Source organism: Oncorhynchus nerka, linkage group LG12 (assembly GCF_034236695.1).
Source record: "Oncorhynchus nerka isolate Pitt River linkage group LG12, Oner_Uvic_2.0, whole genome shotgun sequence".
Lineage (NCBI taxonomy): Eukaryota > Metazoa > Chordata > Actinopteri > Salmoniformes > Salmonidae > Oncorhynchus > Oncorhynchus nerka.
The window spans coordinates 36845042-36867485 of NC_088407.1; the positions used below are offsets into that span (position 1 = coordinate 36845042).

Here is a 22444-nt window from a genome sequence, read left to right on the forward strand (position 1 = left end):
TTCCTAAGATCTGTTATTTGTCATGTGAGTTGAGATGGGTGTGTCTTGGCTATAAATGATACTAAGAACTGTTTTGTAAGGACTCTCAAATAATTAATTTATATACACTGAATTGATCTGAGAGTCACAGGGTTGTGATGGAGCTCATATAATTAAAGATGGACTTTATGATAACTCTGACTTGTGTGTGGTTTGCTCTCATGATTTGGTAAATACAGGAAATTTCCACTACACTGCACATGGGGACAAAGATCATACTTTTTTCTGGTCTGATGAAACAAAAATCGAACTGTTTGGCCATAATGACCATCATTATTTATTGTTGGTTAAAGGGGGAGGCTTGCAAGCCGACTAACACCATCCCAACCGTGAAGCATGGGCTGGCAGCATCATGTTGTGGGGGTGCTTTGCTGCAGGAGGGACTGGTGCACTTCACAAAATAGATGGCATCATGAGGCAGGAAAATTGTGGATATATTGAAGCAACATCTCAAGACATCAGTTAGGAAGTTAAAGCTTGGTTGCAAATGGGTCTTCCAAATGGACAATGACCCCAAGCATACTTCCAAAGTTGTGGCAAAATGCCTTAAGGGCCACAAAGTCAAGGTATAGGAGTGGCCATCACAAAGCCCTGACCTCAACCCTATTGAACAGTTGTGGGCAGAAATGAAAAAGTGTGTGCGAGCAAGGAGGCCTACAAACCTGACTCAGTTACACCAGCTTTGTCAGGAGGAATGGGCTACCTGAAACGTTCGACCCAAGTTAAACAATTTAAAGGCAATGCTATCAAATACTAATTGAGTGCATGTAAACTTCTGACCCACTGGGAATGTGATAAAAGAAATAAAAGCTGAAATAATTCTCTCTACTATTCTGACATTTCACATTCTTAAAATAAAGTGGTGACCTAACTGACCTAAGACAGGGCATTTTTTACAAGGATTAAATATCAGTAATTGTGAAACTGAGTTTAAATGTATTTGGCTATGGTGTATGTAAACTTCCGACTTCAACTGTATCGTGGCTTGCTCACTAATGTCTTAATCGAAATTACAGATTGCCTCTTACCTGCTTGTTGTCCCCTTATGACATAGTTTTGTACATCTCAATTATCAGTAGAAACCACATTTGTTTAAGCAAGTCAGCAATATCAGCTGTGTTTTTTTAAAGGCAGTAAATGAGGCTGAATGTACTGTTTCAATGCCAGACAAGGCTCTGCTGAAAGCCAGGTGTAGCAGTGGTTGGGCGTTGGGACGACTGTTGGAACAGATTTATGTAGGTCCTAACAGTTTGTGGGCACCGTTTGTCACCGTTATAGTATAATTAATGTATTGTTTAGTGTTGTGTAGTGGCTTTGCTGGCATGCATCCCATATTTTTGTTGTTGCCCCACCAAGATTTACATGCTAAAATCGCCACTGATTACACTGTCATTTGACCATGACATCTGATCTTTAAGACCTATTTTAGTGGCATATAGTACCTTACCTAACCTTGCTTTAGAGAAAGGAATCTCTGCACAGCCAGACTATGCACAGACAGTTTTGTCTGAAATCTTTCAGCTGGTTGAAATGAATGTTTCAGACATCCAAGAGACACAGAGACTCAATACATTCGAAATAATCTTGTGTGGGCCTGGGAAAATGCAGGCTTCCTCACAACATTGTGCAGAATTCCGTGCCAAACTATGTTCAGATCAGTGCTGTAATTTATCACCCGGTAAACACATGGGAATACTATTTCAGCCCATAAAATAAGCAACTCTACTCCGCGCACATCTCGCGATAGGACGATGCTCCCTCCATGCTTGTCTATGGTGAGAGTTTTCCTGGTATCGCGTGATGTTTAAAGTTTCCCACGCCTGTTGTTGTGGCGTCTGCCCTTTTCTCTCACTCTCTCTAGTAACCTGCCGCCTCCCCCTCTTTTCTGTACTCCTCTCCCGCCCCGTTTCTCTCCGTCTCCCTAGTCCCTACATCGCCAGTCTGCTTCTGTTGTCTCGGCGGATTGTTGGTCTGGGGAGAAAGGATATCGCGAGTGTTGGAGTTTTGGTGAGAGTTTGTGGAAGATGGCGCCTGTTGTGACAGGGTAAGTCTGAGATTCAGGGCTGGTGGTTGTAGCTATTGGAGTTAAAGTGAATTTAAGTTTTTTTGAAAGATAATTGGTCGCTTCTGTTCGAGCATATATAGCCGAGCAAATGTGGATGTTTGTGGCCATTTGTTTTCAGTCTGGGAAAGCATTTTCTTTGTCTGAAAGTATTGTGTGTTTTCCTTTGACTACTTCACTGTACTGACTGTTGCTGCACTGCCGTGCAGTATTCTGGGGGTCGAGCTAGCTCGCTACTGCTAGCTTTCAGAGGTCCTTTTTCAACACCAGACAACGATACGAGTACAATCAGTATGGGCTGGGAAAAAATTAAACGGTCGTTTTTTTTTGTCTATGTTTAGGTCATATTATTCTTATTCAACTATATATCCCACGATATGTATGTGTTCGCCTTATAACCATGTTGCAATGTAATCTACAGTTCCACAGTATGAAACACGTTGTGGCTTCGCCTTTGTCAAGCAAGGCATCGTTCGATTGTTCGACTCGTCTCTGTGGTGTTAGCTGGCTAACGTTGACTGACTGGACATTTCTCGCTCGATTGTTGGTTAATACACTTGCAGACGTCTGAGAACTGTAAGCATATGTTTTGCCATGCGTAAATGTACTCATATAAAGTGGTGTTGACGAAACAGCCCCGAGCTTCTCCGTCCGTGTTGCAGACACATTATACTAAGGACATGTAATTGATCTAATTCTACCTGCTATAACCCTCTAAAAACGAACTCAAAGTTATAAAAAAAAAGCATGACGTTGTGAGGATTTGTATACATGTCATTTTTGCTCTATTTTATGTCTAAGCGTCAGATAGCCGGCGCGAGCCACTGAAATCCAAAACGCTACAAAAATATACGTGAAATGAGATACCTCTGTCCAAGGGTGATAAACTACTTGATGAAATAGAGATGGTTTAGCAAGTTACTGTTGATAATTCACTACGTTGAAGCTACTCACATTAATGAAAGGCAATCCTAAAAAAGGCAGCCAACTAATCTGTTTAAATACCCTTTATTTTGCTGCTGGAGGCAACGAGCTAAATTATCCCTCAGACTTTCTATCTTCCTAAATATTCGTCAGTTCCATGGGCTTAGCCCAATTTCTTTGATTGTAGCTAATTGTGCAATTGGGAGATAAGAGACGTGTGGTAATTATTTGAAGAAGAGAAATATAGGCTAAATGAAGCCCATTTCATTTATCTGTCACTAGACTTTAGAATTGCCTGGGAAGTAGTAACGTCATCAAAGCTTGCCTAATGTCTACTATTCTAGAGCCACATTTTCCAAGTTTTCAATGCTCTTATGATGCAGTAAGTAGTATTGTTACTTTTATGTATTGTAAACTAGTAGCAGCATAGCATTTGCATTATCTATCCGGTCTATGGACATTTCTCCAATTCCCAAAACAGTCCTATAATTTCGATGGTGTGCGTGCACATTAGCCAAACACGCGTTTTTTTGGGGGTAATCTGGAGTCAGTAGTCCCCACAGATAGCTCAGTGGGGGACAGACATTAGCTGGGCTTTTTGGAGGAGAAGTGCGTGTGGAGGGAGGGTGGGTGTCGAGGGTAGGTAATGTGTGTGCTCATTTGGGGCTTTCCAGCAGACCTGAGCTGATATCTGTTTGGAGAGCGAGAGAGAGGGCAGGTGGGTCGGGTCTGGGTGGCTGGCCACCTGTCCAGATGATATCTACCCGAGCTGTGTGCTTTTTCTTCTGCCAGGATAGAGGGAGGAGGGGGAGTGAGACTAGCGGTTTAAACAGAATTAGAGTGCCATAAGGGATCTTTATTAGCATGTGGCCGGGCACGACCGCGTCAATGGCTGGAGGCTACGGAGGGAGAGAGATACAGAGAGAGGGAGCCCACATCCCAGCCGGCCTGTCCACAGCCCAGTGCCCCCACAACCCCACTCAGGGTCAGGTCTGACAGCCATGGCCCCCTCTGAGAGTTGGCTGGGAGTTGTGGTTGAGGCAGGGTGCACTGGTGCAGAGCTGAGAGGGCAGTACTCTGAACTCGGTAGTAGGGCACACCGTAGCATAACGTTTTGCAATGGGAAAGAAAAATCTGTGTTCCTATAGGACAAATTCAAGCAGTGTCTGTCTGAGTTAGTGAGCAATTATAAATGTGTAAAACATGAGCACATTCTAGAGGTTTGCTGAAAATGCTTGATAAGATTGACCGTCTGTCTCTGGCTTAAGTATGTTAAGATGGTTTGTATGTCTGAGCTCTTTCTTGCCCTTTCAGCTTAGTTTAGCCTAAATAGTGTCATGTGGCATTTTACGTGATCTCTTGTTTTTGTAAGAGAAATAGTGGAGCATTTAGTCAATGGATGTCTCTTCAGTGCAAAAACAAATCCCAAGGAAAAGGACCATAGCTTTGTCTAACATAATAAATATAAAAAACAGCAGGAATTCATATTTGAGCTGTGTCACAGAGCAGTGATAAGACTAGCCAACCTGCAGCCTACCATATCTCCTCAACACAGCTCTCTGAATGTTAGAAAAACAGGAATGAGATAGTGTTGCTGTATAATCTTTCTTTCCCCCTCAGAAAGTGTGCCTGATACCAGTGAGCCTAGCAGCCCTAGCTGAAAGAAAACTACTGTTCACGGGTAGACAATCTGGACATCACCTGGGATGATAAAAGCATGAATCACTTATTTCAACACAATGCTGCCTCTACATGGCCCCTGGGTAAAGCTATTGGATATAACTTTATCTTGGACAGGTCGCAATTGTAAATGAGAACTTGTTCTCAACTTGCCTACCTGGTTAAATAAAGGTAAAATAAATAAATAAAAGAAAAATAACAAAAAAAAAGAAAACAAAATGTTATGCCCTCCCACTTTTACCCAAAGGTGTACAGCGGGACGACTCAGTCGAGGCAGAGCCGGGCCTCTTTTCGTCCGTGTAATTACACCATTAAGTCTGCCTGTGAGGGACAGGGGCGTGTGAGCCACTGTGTGTGTGTACCCTTGAGCACTTAACCATAATTGCGCCTGTAAGTTGCTCTGGATAAGAGTGTCTTCCAAATGCACGTACATTTACATTTTAGTCATTTGGTGTGTGTGAGTTCCCTGGAAACAGGAGTGTGTCAGGGCCAGGGCGATACTCATTAGTATCGTGGCAAGGAAACAAAACATGAAGCGGATTTAACTTCTTTAGGAAAACAGCCTTAATGTTGGAAACAAACATGTTTTTAGTGCTGCATGATTAACCGAAATGTTGGTTATTTTTTAACCGACATCGGTTCAATTATTTGAAGTGCATTTTGTTCGTTTTTCTTCTTCTGTGAATGCAGTTTCGGTAGAGATAAATTAGATCAAACCTGAACTGTGTGATGTCGTAGGGAGTTGTAGTTTCCAACGGGTGCAGAAAATGTGTTAATGAACTACAATGACCATAATCCATTTTGCACCTGTTTAAACTTGTGTGGAGCAAATGCGGAGACTGAGAGATGAGAGAATGCATGATCGAGAGGGATAGAAAGCAGTTGCTTCGCGAGCCTGAAAATACATGAGCTAAGTGATTGATGGTTGATATTCAGCAGTTGTAAAAGTATGCCTTTTTTTACTTTTGAAGAACTACTAAAATTGTGATTTTGTCAAGACAACATAGGCAGCAGCACTATAGAGATGAGCTGATGGCTTAGAATGAAATAGTCATCAAATAAAACATATTTTTTTAAGTAATGTGAATAAATGATAAGCTGTAATGGGCACACACTACCATCATTAGACTTGATTTTATTCTGTGTTACAGCGTTCAACCTGCGTAGTGCATTTAATGTATAAAAACGTATCTAAGATTTTTTATTTATTTTTTATTTAACTGAAACCAAATCGACCTCAAAATTGTATTAGTCACATGCGCTGAATACAACAGGTGTAGTAGACCTTACAGTGAAATGCTTTTTTACGAGCCCCTAACCGACAGTGCAGTTTTGCTCAGCACTATTATGTTATCATTCAACCCAGAGTCAACAGGCATTTATTTTCCAAGCTATAGCACACAATATTTTACATACAGCAGGTTTTTAAAGGACCAAATAGTTTGGTCTGCTTCGAATTTTCATTTTTGCCATGATACCGATACCACAATATTTTTTCCATCACAGCCCTAGAGTTTGTGTTTTCTGTGTGTAGAGGGGAAGCGGTCCCCAGGGTCCTCTTCTCCCTTCCCCCATTATGAGAGAGAGAGGAGCAGATGTGGAAGCAGTGACCTTTTTGGTGGCAGAGGGCTGGGGTAGAGTTAAAAGGGTCTGCCGATTTCATTCCCCCCCGACACACACACACACACACACACTCCCCGCCTCACCTCCTCCTTGTACCTGAGCCAGGGCATTGACAAATAGGTTAATGAGGGAGGAGATACAAGCTCGTAAAACCCAGATCTGTGTGTCACCTCAGGACCTGAGAGCTATTGTGTTACTGAAGAGATGTGCCCCACATTCAGACACAGTAAAACATCTTCAAAGTTGGGGTAAGATTATTGAATATGGAAGCCAATGTAGAACGTGCAGTTTGCTTCACTTGTAGGGTTCACGCCGTCAAAGTTGATTGGTTGATTTGAAAAGGGGCTGTGACTTAATTTCAGTGCGATGTTCCCTGAAGCCTATTTGCCACCATAGACCAGTCAGGTTGTACTCAACTTGTTGGATGGCGTTGTGACATGCTTCCCTACTATGCTACCTATTTAAAAAAAAATCTTTATCTGACTGTCTCAACCTCTCTCCCGCTCTCAACCTCGCTCTCTGAACTACAGCGGATGAAAAGGCAATTTTATTTTGTAATTTGGCTTGGCACTCCCCAGACTTGGTCCTCCGCCACATGCTAGTGGAAGAGGAAAGCCACGGAATATCACAATTTTACATAAGGGGTTTTCTTTATTGGTCATGTATTTTAATAAACTTTTCTAGTTGGCGGTGCATTTCCTAATTCCCAAAAGCCTGAGGGGGCCAGAGTTACAATGTTATTCCCTCACCGTCACCAGGCAATGATTGGATTCTTTATACGAAAGAGCCCCGTCTCTAAACCCAAGTGAGAACGCATTATTTGCTTCATGAGCTTGGAATGTATTCCAAATAACCTTTCACTTTATCTCTCGGGCTAAAACGTGTTATTATTGTTTCAAGAAGGATGAGAGAAGAATTCTTGATGCAAATAAGCCAGTGTGGTTTTGAAAACACCATCACATCGAAGCCCAAGTTCCCGGTGTTGTTGTTGGCCTTGGCATTCAACTTTTCTTCTGGATCAGAGATTAGGTGGTGAGCGTGGCAGGGGACGTGGTAATGGGCACGGCGGCCCGTCACCACGGCTGAATTTTAGAGACATTTTAAGAGGCCCCCCATCTGGGTGGTGTAGAGACATTTAAAAAAAATATTTAAGCAAAGTTTTAAATCAAAATTCCTGCAATTCTACACATTTTGCCATTTCCTGCGATACTACATATTCTGCCATGGAGTTGAGAGAACATTTTGCCGTTTTAAAGTACATTTCCTGCAATTCTATGCTTTTTTTTTTGACATCGCTAATGCTGTGCTCTTTTGCTCAAACATAATAACAAAGTCAATACTGCTAAATTCATTGGGTCCATCTTGCGAACATAAGCAACCATTTATATTTAAACAGGTTCTCCGGCACAAAATGCGTGTCAGCCAACTTCCACATGCCAGAACTCTAAATTGTAGTTTGTCCCATCAGATAACATGGCATACGTTAGCCCCATGCTAACCTCAACAGGTGACACTGATTATATTCTGGCACATTCTTCCACAGCCTATCAAATATCTTAGACTATATATCCACCAACCATTGGCATTTCTAATGTTAGATAACATTTTCATGTTTTTGCATATATGACAATCTATTTTTTTGTTGATCTGTTTTACACACATCCATATGCTTTTATAGAAAAAAAATAAGAACTTCTAGTTTATCGTACGTCATAAAAAATTAAAATAAATGGATTTGTCAAACAGCAGTCAGGTAGGCTATCATCGCTTCAAGGTGGCACACACTGCTGAAGCGGTTGACTCGAAATTGATGGTGCACTTTAACAGTGGGTTCGAGCCCCCCTCGCATCAAGCTTTTTTGTTGAGAAAAAAACTGTTCATTGCCTGTCCTTGATACTTGATTCAAAACGCATGTCACGAAGTGGATGATTATAATAATGCATAGCCTATTAAACGTTGTAAGCCTGCATGTAAGTGTAGGCCTACATAAGAACATACTAATAGAGTACCACAGTATGAGTCATTAATATCCATAAAACCTAGCGGTCAAAAAGGGAAATTCATTTTTAATGGTTAATCCAAACCTCATTCCAGGGTAAGCCTACACAAAACACAGCCCTTATTTTAAAATCGAAACACAGCCCGTATCTTAAAATCCCCTATGGGAGAAATTAATGGTGGAAAAACGATTGGAACCATTTCCCTGTTTGACCGCTAGGTTTTATGGGTATTATGACACCCACCGTGGAGCTCTGTGACAGCCAAGTGTCTTCCTATAATAAGACTGTCAATTCCAGTCCTCCATACTTGCAATTAAACTTCTTTAAAATAACTGCAATACTGTCATCTGTAGGGTGATAACAAGAGTGCAAACTATAATCCTACTCTACACTTTAATGCTCGTCCTCCTCAAGTAAAATAAAGGGAAAAGGGGATACCTTGTCAGTTGTACAACTGAATGCCTTCAACTGAAATGTGTCTTCCGCATTTAACCCAATCCCTCTGAATCAGAGAGGTGTGGGGGCTGCCTTAATCGACATCCAAGTCATCGGTGAACAGTGGAAATAACACGCATGACTAAACAGATGGTTATAAAAAAATCTAACTCTGTAGGCCTATGTTTATGTGTACACGTCTATGTAATATAGCCTATGCAATCTGATTAATAGGCAATAGCAGTGAGTTTTGTTTGCAAGGCTGAAGAAAGTGGTAACTCCTTATTCATTTCATTCATAATCTTCATTTTCAAGATGTTGGCTGAAGGCGTCCCTTTTCAACACACTAACACAATACATGTAATTTCACTTTTCAAAGGGGGGACTCTTGAGATTCGAACCCTTGCCACAATCTGCGACAATTATGTGCCACTAGGCATTTGCACAGAGCGCAATTTGACCAGTCAGTGAAATACATGTAATTGGCTGATATGCATTTTGTGTAGGAGAACCTGTTTTTAAATTTAAATGGTTGCTTATGTTCGCAAGTATGGACCAACTGTCTAGCTTTTATTTTGGTGATATGTTAGTTCTCAAAGATGATATTATAAAAAGATAAGTACAGTTGAAGTCGGAAGTTTACATACACTTAGGTTGGAGTCATTAAACTCGTTTTTCAACCACTCCACAAGTTTCTTGTTAACAAACTATAATTTTTGCAAGTCGATTACTACATATACTTTGTGCATGACACAAGTCATTTTCCAACAATTGTTTACAGACAGATTATTTATCTTATTATTCACTGTATCACAATTCCAGTGGGTCAAAAGTTTACATACATTAAGTTGACTGGCTTTAAACAGCTTGGAAAATTGCAGAAAAGTATGTCATGGCTTTAGAAGCTTCCGATAGGCTAATTGACATCATTTGAGTCAATTAAAGGTGTACCTGTGGATGTATTTAAAGGCCTACCTTCAAACTCAGTACCTCTTTGCTTGACATCAAAAGAAATCAGCCAAGACCTCAGAAAAAAAATTATAGACCTCCACAAGTCTGGTTCATCCTTGGGAGCAATTTCCAAACGCCTGAAGGTACCAAGTTCATCTGTACGCAAGTATAAACACCATGAGACCACGCAGCCGTCATACCGCTCAGGAAGGAGACGTTTCTGTCTCCTAGAGATGAACGTACTTTGGTGCAAAAAGTGCAAAACAATCCCAGAATAACAGCAAAGGAGGATGAGACAGAAGAATTGTGAAGATGCTGGAGGAAACGGGTACAAACGTATCTATATCCACAGTAAAACAAGTCCTATATCGACATAACCTGAAAGGCCGCTCAGCAAGGAAGAAAACCGCCAAAACCGCAATAAAAAAAGCCAGACTACGGTTTGCAACTGCACATGGGGACAAAGATCGTACTTTTGGAGAAATGTCCTCTGGTCTGATGAAACGAAAATAGAACTGTTTGGCCATAATGACCATCGCTATGTTTTGGAGGAAAAAGGGGGATGTTTGCAAGCCGAAGAACACCATCTCAACCGTGAAGCACAAGGGTGGAAGCATCATGTTGTGGGGGTGCTTTGGTGAAGGAGGGACCTAGTGCACTTCACAAAATAGATGGTGTCATGAGGAGGGAAATTTATGTGGATATATTGAAGAAACATCTCAAGACATCAGTCAGGAAGTTAAAGCTTGGCCGCGATGGGTCTTCCAAATGGACAATGACCCCCAAGCATGCTTCCAAAGTTGTGGCAAAATGGCTTGAGGACAACAAAGTCAAGGTATTGGAGTGGCCATCACAAAGCCCTGACCTCAATCCTATAGGAAATGTGTGGGCAGAACTGAAAAAGCGTGTGTGAGCAAGGAGGCCTACAAACCTGACTCAGTTACACCAGCTCTGTCAGGAGGAATGGGCCAAAATTCTTATTGTGGGAATCTTGTGGAAGGCTACATGAAACGTTTGCCCCAGGTTAACCAATTTAAAGGCAATGCTACTAAATACTAATTGAGTGTATGTAAACTTCTGCCACTGGGAATGTGATGAAAGAAATAAAAACTGAAAGAAATCAGTCTCTACTATTATTCTGACATTTCACGTTTTTAAAATAGTGGTGATCCTAACTGACCTAAGACAGGGAATTTTTACGAGGATTAAATGTCCGGAATTGTGAAAAACTGAGTTTAAATGTACTTGGCTAAGGTGTATGTAAACTTCCGACTTCAACTGTAGGTCAATGATCTTTTCTTCATACTTTTTTTTGTCTGGTTTTAGTCGTTTTTAAGTTTACACTGAACACATTTTTACAACCCCAAAAATGGCCTGCCAAGGATTTCAATGGCAGACAAATCCCTTGCATTGATAATCTACTCTCCAAGAGCGAGGGAAAGGGAGAGCACAGAAAGTACTGTTTTGCAGTGCCCTCTCTCTCTCCTCTTAGCCTAGAGAGTTTCCTCCACCCTCCCCTCCTGGTCCTGTTGCTGTTGGTAGCAATTACAGCATTGCCAAGGGAACCAGACGTGTTTCTACCGGCGTCAGCGTTTTCCGACCCACCGTCACGTTTCAGGATGTTTCATTCAGAAAACACGTAGTGATCCCCTGTCTGTCTGCATGCTTGGTTTAATTTAACCTCTTCTCCAACCATCCCAGAATCATGCCATGTTTTGCAATCTTTTACAGCACATACCGAGAGAGAAACCGGGTTGAATTCAACGTGAATGATAGACTTTTTTTTGCTCTTTGCTCCAGTGTGTTTCTTGTGAAAAGAGTGGGGGCAGGAATCCCCTGGATGAGAAAAGTGGATTTGTTTTTTGGACAAATATTATTTTAATAGGGGGAAAATAGTTCTGCCATGTGCTGGTTTATGAGACATTAATAATTGCTTGAAGCTACCAAGAGACCCTAGCAGGAGAGTGTCTGTTTAGAAAGAAATGCTTCGTTCTCTGATGCTTTTGGCCCCGGATAAAAGGCTTCTTGTTTTTGTTTGTATGTGTTCTTTTTGGACCTCAATGGATTTTAGATTGTGATTGATAGTTTACTCACCACCAGTTTGTCAAAAGTCTGCGTCTTCTCGGACTGGTGTTTTTGAATCTGAAGAGAAGGCATATTTTAGCCTTTGGGAGTTGGTTTCCTTTCCTAGGTGTTAGAGTTCACATTAGGGTTGGTTGGGATAGGAGTGTTGTATGGGGCGGCAGGGTAGCCTAGTGGTTAGAGCGTTGGACTAGTAACCGAAAGGTTGCAAATTCGAATCCCCGAGCTGACAAGGTACAAATCTGTCGTTCTGCCCCTGAACAGGCAGTTAACCCACTGTTCCTATGCCGTCATTGAAAATAAGAATCTGTTCTTAACTGACTTGCCTAGTAAAATAAAGGTAAAAAAAAATAAAAAATACCAGCCTGCATCCCACTGCTGGTTTGCCTCTGAAGCTAAGCAGGGTTGGTCATGGTCGGTCCCTCGATGGGAGACCAGATGCTGCTAGAATTGGTTTTGGATCGCCAGTAGGAGGCACTCTTTCCTCTGGTCTAATTATATATTTTTTGAACGCCCCAGGGCAGTGAATGGGACAATTTCCCTGTGTAGGGTGACGTCTTTCGGATGGGAAGTTAAACGGGTTTCCTGACTCTGTGGTCACTAAAAAGGGGGAAAGCCCCATCACCGTCATCATCCCCAACTGCCATGCTCGCCCATCTGAAGAACAAGGAGTGGCAATTGGCAAGAAACCACCTCCTAGTGACAGATGAACCATATCAGAGACACATTGGTATAGCCTACACCATGCCATCATTATACAAACCATGATATGATGCTAGTACTGCCACAAAATTAGCAAGACAATTTTGATGTCTGCAACACAACCGTGGCTAGGAGGAGATTGAGAACCTGCTACTACAGCCATCTAGTTAAATATTCTCTTTCACTAGTCCTGCTTTTTACATTCACTGCTCCCTCTGTCACCCCTTTCTGTCTGAGAAGCTAATATTAGACTGTGGCATCATGGCGAGTGGCAAGGGCCAAGGGCGTGTGTGTGTGTGTGAGAGAGAGAGAGAGGTGGAGAGCGAGTGAGAGAGGTGGAGAGCGAGTGATGAGAGAGGTGGAGAGCGAGTGAGAGAGGTGGAGAGCGAGTGAGAGAGGTGGAGAGCGAGCGAGTGAGAGAGGTGGAGAGCGAGCGAGAGAGAGAGGTGGAGAGCGAGCGAGAGAGAGAGGTGGAGAGCGAGCGAGAGAGAGAGGTGGAGAGCGAGCGAGAGAGAGAGGTGGAGAGCGAGCGAGAGAGAGAGGTGGAGAGCGAGCGAGAGAGAGAGGTGGAGAGCGAGCGAGAGAGAGAGGTGGAGAGCGAGCGAGAGAGAGAGGTGGAGAGCGAGCGAGAGCGAGAGGTGGAGAGCGAGCGAGAGCGAGAGAGAGAGGTGGAGAGCGAGAGAGAGGTGGAGAGCAAGCGAGAGAGAGAGGTGGAGAGCGAGCGAGAGAGAGAGAGGTAGCGAGCGAGAGAGAGAGAGGTAGCGAGCGAGAGAGAGAGGTGGAGAGGTAGCGAGCGAGAGAGAGAGGTGGCGAGCGAGAGAGAGAGGTGGCGAGCGAGAGAGAGAGAGAGAGGTGGAGAGCGAGCGAGAGAGAGAGGTAGCGAGCGAGAGGTGGAGAGGTAGCGAGCGAGAGAGAGAGGTGGAGAGGTAGCGAGCGAGAGAGAGAGAGAGAGAGAGAGGTGGAGAGCGAGTAGAGAGAGGAGAGAGAGAGAGCGAGTGAGAGAGGTGGAGAGCGAGTGAGAGAGGTGGAGAGCGAGTGAGAGAGGTGGAGAGCGAGCGAGAGGTGGAGAGCGAGCGAGGTGAGCGAGAGAGCGAGAGAGGTGAGAGAGAGCGAGGAGAGAGAGAGGTGGAGAGCGAGTAGAGAGGTGGAGCGAGTGAGAGAGGTGGAGAGCGAGTGAGAGAGGTGGAGAGCGAGTGAGAGAGGTGGCGAGCGAGTGAGAGAGAGAGAGAGGTGAGAGCGAGCGAGAGAGGTGAGAGAGAGCAGAGACTTGATAAAGGGGAACTGGGTGGCAAGAACGAAACCTTATTATTTTTCCTCCTACCATGACAATAACAACAATGAAACCAGACAGTGGGCCGGAGGTGACAAACTCAGTGCCAAGCGCCGCATCGCTAACATACACACAGCAGCCTGCAGATAAACACACATGTGGGCTAAAGGTTGCTAAGGTTTCTCATAATTTCTGACTTCTCTCTCTTGTACTTCTGTTTCTGTCACACAGACACACACACAGACTTGTACAGCTAACCTCGTGGGGGAACAGAATGCAGTGCCATTCAAAATCCTATTTTTCCTATCCCCAAACCTTTACTTTAACCCTAACCTTAACCCAAGAACCTAACCCTTACTCTTAATGTAATTCTAACCTTAACCATAAACCCCCTAGAAATAGCATTTGACCTCGCGGGGACTAATAAAATGTCCCCAGTTGGTAAAATGTTTGTTTAATATTCTTGTGGGGACTTCTGGTCATACTCATTCTAGGGGTTTTGATGATAGCTTTGTACACTCTTGGCATTCTCTCAACCAGCTTCATGAGGTAGTGCCCTGGAATTCATTTAAATTAACAGGTGTGTCTTTTTAAAAGTTCATTTGTGGAATTTCTTTCCTTCTTATTGTGTTTTAGCCAATCAGTTGTGTTGTGACAAGGTAGTGGTGCTACACAGAAGATGGCCCTATTTGGTAGAATACCAAGTCCATATTATGGCAAGAACAGCTCAAATAAGCAAAGAGACTTTGGCTTCTGGGTTAAGCGGGCAGTGTGGCTTGGCTGGGTCGTGTTTCGTGGGGACGCACGGCTCTCGACCTTCTCCTCTCCCGAGTCCTTACGGGAGTTGCAGTGACGGGGCAAGACTGTAACTACCAATTGGATACCATGAAATTGGGGAGAAAAAGGGGTAAAAAAAATTAATCTATTTTGATTTATATATATATATATTTATATATATATATTTATTTATATATATATATATATATATTTATATATTTATTTATATATTTATTTATATATATTTATTTATATATTTATTTATATATATTTATTTATATATATATATATTTATATATTGATCACCGCAATCAGAGAGGTGCTTGGGGGCTGCCTTAATCAACATCCACGTCTATGGCGCCCGGTAACCTTCCGGTTACTGCCCAACGCTCTAACCACTAGGCACCTGCCGCCCACTGTAAACATTATTAAAGTGACCAGTGTTCCATTATTAAAGTGACTTGTGATTCCATGTCTATGTACATAGGGCAGCAGCCTCTAAGGTGCAGGGTTGTGTAACCAGATGGTAGCCGGCTAGTGACTAAGTTCAATGGTGCATCTGTACAAATTTGTGACGGTCTCCTGAAGTTGAAGAGACGCTGTTGCGCATTCTTCACCACAATGTCTGAGTGGGTGGACTATTTCAGATTGGCAGTGATGTGTACGCCGATGTGGATTGGGGCGTGCTCCCTCTGCTGTCTCCTGAAGTAAGTCCACGATCAGCAGTGGTTAGTTGAGGTTATTAATGACCAGAGGGTTGCTCTTTGCTGGTCTGGTTCAGACCGTAGCTTTCAATTGGTTCACTGAATACTTGACTATCTTTTAAATAGGAACATAGCTGATTTTATTATGATGATTCACATCAGTCCCACAATCTAAAATAGTCACAGCCAGGGTCCTAAAGGGGTTGGTTGGGATTGGAGTGTTGTTCTATACACTCTGACCCCCGTTTCCCTTTATCCCCCTTTTGTCATTGAGTCATCAGAGAAGGGGAGAGATGGAGAGCAAAAGAGAGGGGAATGGCGATAGAAAGAGAGAAGGTCATTGAGATTGCAGGGAAAAGCAGAACATCAACTATTTGTTCTATGGATGGCCCCACTCTCTCTTTCTCTCTTCCTGACAGCTACCACTGAGCAGAGCACTTCTGTCACACAACCCAAACTGTTAAAGAGGCCCATTTTAGTTGTGTGTATGTGTGTGCGCGGGTTGAGTTTGTCATTGCACGTACGTCCCAGAAAGGGAAGTGACTCAAGTGAAGGCGGTGGACAATGATGGTAGACAATGATGGACAGGGTGAGTGAGATGGCGAGAGAGAGAAATAGTCTCTCTTTGAGAAATGACATGCGTACTCTGTTTATTGTAGCCCTGTAACCTACATTTGTATACATTTCACAAGGACAACTTCCAAGTATTCTGTGGTTCTCATCCTACTAGCTGGTAGGCCCTAGTATTCTGTGGTTCTTATCATACTAGCTGGTAGGCCCTAGTATTCTGTGGTTCTCATCCTACTAGCTGGTAGGCCCTAGTATTCTGTGGTTCTTATCATACTAGCTGGTAGGCCCTAGTATTCTGTGGTTCTCATCCTACTAGCTGGTAGGCCCTAGTATTCTGTGGTTCTTATCATACTAGCTGGTAGGCCCTAGTATTCTGTGGTTCTCATCATACTAGCTAGTTGGACCTATTATTGTTTAGGGTATTGCACAGCTACTAGAGCTAGTTGAAGTGGTAGAATATAAACCCTGTGAGGAGTCCACTCATGAGGATGAGTCACACATGGCCTTAACACAAATACACAGGCCGCAGCACTGATTCAGACCAGTGGCCGACATATGGGACAGAAAACATATGGGAAAAATCCTCCATTTTCCTAACCAAGAGCCCCCATAGTCCACCCATGGACACTGACTTGGCGGCAGAAAAAACTGCAGTGCAGGATAAAATATTATCAGTGAATCCTCCTCAGAGACCTTGCCACTTCACTCTGAATAGATTGTCTAAACTTTCCTACTTTATACTCTCAGACATCAGTCTCCAGCCCACTCTGTCTGGGAGGTTGTCTGCAAGGATGATGCATTTTATAAAAAGAAAGAATATAAAAAGGGGAGAATCAAAGCGATGTGATTCAGAGATGGGACCCCAGTAGAGTAGGGAGCATCGCAGCGTGGTGAGGCTTTGCTTGCACCTCAAGCGTGACAGAGTGTCTCCACTTCCAGAGAAACACACATGCAGAGATTTAGACATGTACACAACAGGGTTTCCGTTAAGAAAATGTGGCGTCGGACGGCAGCGTTTTAATAACACATTTCCGGACCCATGTGCATTGGGTGCGTAACCTGATTAGGGCTTCCACCCAGGGTGCTCAGAATGACAGAAATCACATTTTAGATTATGGTAATTCATGTTAACAGAACAATGCAGTGGCGTGGGTCCTTCTTACCGAATTCTTATGCGCACTTTGAAGATGTTAAAATAACCGTCCACATACACTTTTCCTCAGCCGACAAGACGAGTAACAAACAGCAAAATCACTCGACCGTGTCAGTCAACTTTCCCCCATAGTAGAAAAGTTCTATTGGTCAGCTTGTCGTTCTGTGCGAGAAATAAATAGCCTATTCCAAACAGACTCTGTGATAGTTGTGGGAAGATGGATCTCAAATTCATATAACCAGTAGGGCTACATCAAAATATCCTTTAAAAAGCATTGAGATAATGTTTAGCTTAAAATGTTGAAAAACGATTATTTCTTCATTTATAAGCGCAAAAATGCACACACGGCAATACTATGCGCAAATGTTCCATCCATAATGCAATTAGCGGGGAAAAACTGTTGTCAAAAGTGCACAGTGCATGGGAGTGGTTTCATGTGACAGAAATGAAAATATCCATTGGATATTTTGAAAGATCTGAGATCTAAACATGCATGGGTTACTAATATGATTAGGTTTGTTCCTTTCGCTACTGGACAACAACAGGTTTTCAAATAAACTTTTTGAACATGAAAGAAATGGGCTACATGTGTCAATGGCATATGGAAGTCTTCATAAAATATTTGCCTCCATGTTGATAGAAATGGATGTTTGTTTCACACAATTAAGTGTATGTTTTCAAAGTGCATACTGCCTCCAGCTCACATTGCAAAATGGTGTGTGATGCACTGAAGCCTGCTTACCGTTACCGTGGCACATGAATGGTGAATGGGAAGCGCGCTTCGATTACCTGTTGAGAAATAAAAATATACTGAACTAAAATATAAACGCAACATGTAAAGTGTTGGTCCCATGTTTCATGAACTGAAACAAAAGATAACAGAATTTATCCATATATACAAAAAGCTTATTCATCTCAATTTTTTTGCACACATTTGTTTACTTCCCTGTTAGTGAACATTTTCTCTTTTGCTAAAATAATCCACCCACCTGACAGCTGTGGCATAGCAAGAAGCGGAATAAACAGCGTGATCCATACACACGTGCACCTTGTGCTTGGGACAATAAAAGACCACTCTAAAATGTGCAGTTTTGTCACACAACACAATGCCACAGATGGCTCAAGTTTTGAGGGAGCGTGCAATTGGCATGCTGACTGCAGGAATGTCCACCAGAGCTGTTGTTAGAGAATGTAATGTTAATTTCTCTATCATAAGCTGCCCCCAACACCATTTTACAGAGTTTGGCAGTACGTCTAACCGGCCTCACAACCGCAGACCACGTGTAACCACGCCAGCCCAGGACCTCCACATCCAGCTTCTTCAGTTGTGGGATCATCTGAAAACAGCCATCCGGACAGCTGATAAAACTGAAAAGTATTTCTGTCTGTAATAAAGCCCTTCTGTGGGGAAAAACTCATTCTGATTGGCTGGGCCTGGCTCTCCAGTGGGTGGGCCTGACTCCCAAGTGGGTGGGCATATGCCCTCTCAGGCCCACCCATGGTTGCGCCCCTGCCCAGTCAAGTGAAGTCCATAAATTAGGGCCTCATTTATTTATTTACTGATTTCCCTATATGAACTGTAAATCAGTAAAATTGTTGAAATTGCTGCATTCATATTTTTGTTCTGTATAGTAGGTCTTTTTAAACGTGGCCATCAAATGTTTTTAACACGCGATTGCGTTCATAATTGTTGTGCAATAATTGGGCTTATAAACGCAATACCCCATAATGTCAAAGTGAAACTGTTTTTTTCTTCTTCGAATTAATTAAAAATGAAAAGCTGAAATTCGACCCCTTTTGTTATGGCAAGCCTAAATAAGTTCAGGAGTAAAAATGTCACAAAAGTGGCCTGATTTTTGAATGACTACCTCATCTCTGTGCCCGACACATGCAATTATCTGTAAAGACCGGGGGGGCTTAGATCAGGATGTAGATACAGCTGAATTTTAGAGAGAATTTCTCAAATGTAGTCATGAAGCTGCGAGAAAGTCTAGCAGTTTTTAACCTCCCTCTCTAGGGACGCTAACGTCCCACCTGACCAACATCCAGTGATATTGCAGGGCGCCAAATTCAAAACAGAAATCTCATAATTAAAATTCCTCAAACATACATGTATTATACACCATTTTAAAGAAACTTGTTTATCCCACCACAGTGTCCGATTTCAAAAAAGCTTTACGACGAAAGCACACCATGCGATTATGTTAGGTCAGTACAAAGTCACAAAAAACAGCCATTTTCCAGCCAAAGAGAAGAGTTGCAGAAATAGAGAGAAAATGAATCACTAACCTTTTGATGATCTTCTTCAGATGGCACTCATAGGACTTCATGTTACACAATACATGTATGTTTTGTTCGATAAAGTTCAAAAACACGCCAATGTAAACAAAGATTATGTTTTGCCTCCAAAACATCTGGTGAAAGTGCAGAGAGCTATGTCAATTTACAGAAATACTCATCATAAATGTTGATGAAAAGACAACTGTTATGCATGGGATTAAAGATATACTTATCCTTACCTGCTGCCCCCTAGGGTAGGGGGCAGCATTCGGAATTTTGGATGAAAAGCATGCCCAAATTAAACGGCCTGCTACTCGGGCCCAGAAGATATGATATGCGTAGTAGCCTCACAACTATATAACTGTGTGATGGGTCGGGTGTGGTATGCTTTCAACATGTTAATGTGACACACACGAGATTGGCGTTGTCTATCAGGAGTTTGAAGCACATAGTCAGTTTCACTTATTTTATTTTCAATTAAATAAGGACCAGAGAAACGAGCTGACAGTGAAGATCCTGGAACAGGTAATAACACCAGTACTTCGTCACCTGGCTGTAGTGGACGAGAAACAGCCTCTTTATCATAGTGTCTTTTCATTGCTCCTCTGTGAGGAAGACAGAGCTTCCTTTGCGAGAGCACAAGCTTGGTGTAGGCGCTCACGAAAGCGACTAACGTAGTCCAACACATTCTCATCTCTGGTACACAACTCTTGGGACAAGAACTGTTCTTTAAGGACTTTCATTGGTCCTCTCACTGTGTGACCAAACACTAGTTCAGCCGAGCTGAAACCTAGGGACTCCTGCACAGTTTCACGAGCAGCAAACAAAACTAGAGGAACTCCCTCATCCCAATCTTTCTCAGATTCCAAACAATATTTACGTAGCATAGACTTCAGTGTCTGATGCCATCTTTCAAGCGCACCCTGAGACTCTGGGTGATAGGCGCTTGACACACGGTGCGTAATTGATAATGATTTTAACACCTGCTTGAAGAGCTTGGATAGGAAATTGGTACCTTGATCGCTTTGTACCACCTTAGGTAACCCGAATGTCGTGAAGAATTTTATTAAGGCTTTACTCACTACCGGGGCTGTAATCCTTCGCAGAGGAATGGCCTCGGGGTATCTTGTAGCCATACACATTATCATGCTCACATGCTCGAATGGTTCACCTATGACAGGTATGGGACAAAGAGGAGCGGGAGGAATAACCTGATTTGGTTTTCCTGTTATCTGACATGTGTGGCATGTCCGACAGAACTGAGCCACATCTTGTTTTATCCCATGAGCAAGGGATAATACATTTTGTCGAAAGGCTGTAGGAATCACTATTTGGTAAACAGCATTCCAATCTCCACATGCGTCAACATGGGATTTCCATTTACGCATGAGGAGATTAACATCAATGAAGTAAGCCACGTTCTTCTTCACATGTGGATAACTCTGTGCCAGCTCATTCGAGAGAGAGTGGTCACTTTTATCCAATACTTCCAATACGGGTACTACCTTTCCTCCGGCAATATCGTTACCCATTATAAAGGTCACACCTTTCACTGGCAACATAGGGCGTACCCCCACTCTGAATATTCCACTGATTAACTCAGTGTACTTTCACAAAGTGCAATGGCACTGGGACAAAACCCATTTCAATACCCTGCACTAACACACTGGAACCACAGTATGTATCGTCAGATAAGGGCAACACATCAATATAAATGACTGCGCCGCACCAGTATCACTAAGGATTTTAACCGGACGCTGAGACGCTTCGTCATTTGTTAGGGACACAAACCCCTCGGAAATGAATGGTTCATAACTGCGGTCGGGGACTGAGATTTTCAAACTGCAGTTACCCTGAGGCACCTGTTTTGTTGCAGACCTCACAACCGCACGAATTAGAGCAACACCTGTTGGTGGCTTGGCACGAAGAGGCATCCCTTGTTTGCGTTTAAGCAGGAAGCAATCATTAATCATATGTCCCACTTTATGACAATAGAAACAGGAACGCTCATTCTTCTGGCGTGCTTGATATACTACTGCTGGTCACTCAGTGGCTCTACTCTCAGTATGAGCCGAAAACACACTCTTGTGCGTCAACACAAACTCGTCTGCCAACACAGACGCTTCTGCCAGGGAGGATACTTTCTGTTCGTTTAGGTAAACTACAATGCGTTCGGGTAAGCAATTTTTAAACTCTTCCAACAAGATTAACTCCCGGAGAGAGTTGAAATCAGTTACCTTACTAGCAGCATGCCATTTATCAAACATATTTCCCTTGTCTCTAGCAAATTCCACATAAGTCTTACTAGAAGACTTTCTATGAGACCTAAATCTCTGTCGGTATGCCTCAGGCACAAGCTCATAGGCACGTAGAACAGTAGCTTTGACCACTTCATAATTCAAACTGTCCTCCAGAGGTAGCGCTGACAACCTCTTGGGCTTTACCAGTTAATTTACACTGAAGTAATAGACACCATACCTCTTCAGGCCATTTCAATGCTACGGCTATACGCTCAAATACACAAAAATAGGAGTCAACCTCCGACTCTCTGAACAAAGGTACTAAGGAAATCTGCCTACTAATGTCAAACGTGTTTGAGGACACAGCAGGTGAGGACGACTCACTAACAGTGACAGTAGGAACGAAGGCTAGCCTCGCTGTCTCTGCCTCCAGTTCCATCTGGCGCATTTTAAATGTCATCTGCCGCTGTTCTCGTTCCTTTTCTGCCTCAATTTTACACATTTCCAAATGCCGTTGTTCTCTTTCTGCCTCAATTTTACACATCTCATTGCACATTGGAACTGTGCTAAACGGACATCCCTCCTGGCATCACCGTTTGACAGTGGGGAGAGTGGATCAAAGCGGGACAATGTGGCTGGAGCTTTAGCCTCGCCCTCATTCTCAGACACCAATGGGCTTACAGGAGCAGCAACATCCCCTACAGGGGTAGTAGGCTCAGGCAGCGGTAAAACAAGCACCTGCTCTTCCAACAATACATTTAACACTAGCTGTTTAACCTCCGCCTTAACTAAACTCTGCGGAATCAATATTGAATAATGGTCAGCCACGGTCATTAAGTCAACTCTACGACATTTGTCAAAACCTCCCACGAAGGGTTATCCAAAAAGGATTTCAAATCAAAAGTAGCCATCTTAACTACTTCACAAGAGCCAACGAAAATAGCAAACACTA

General features: G+C 42.9%; 1 protein-coding gene across 2 annotated transcripts in view; it reads left to right on the top strand.

Moving 5' to 3' along the window:
* Window positions 1-1916: 1916 nt before the first annotated feature.
* The window catches only part of rbpjb (recombination signal binding protein for immunoglobulin kappa J region b), an 86972-nt gene continuing 66444 nt past the window's right edge, over window positions 1917-22444 (top strand). For both annotated transcript variants that reach the window (XM_065025559.1, XM_029674814.2), the window contains exon 1: window positions 1917-2083. Coding sequence is in view for 1 of the 2 variants with exons in the window: in XM_029674814.2 (XP_029530674.1) it covers window positions 2064-2083 (20 nt within the window). In the remaining variant the exon portion in view is untranslated. The remainder of the gene's footprint in view (window positions 2084-22444) is intronic.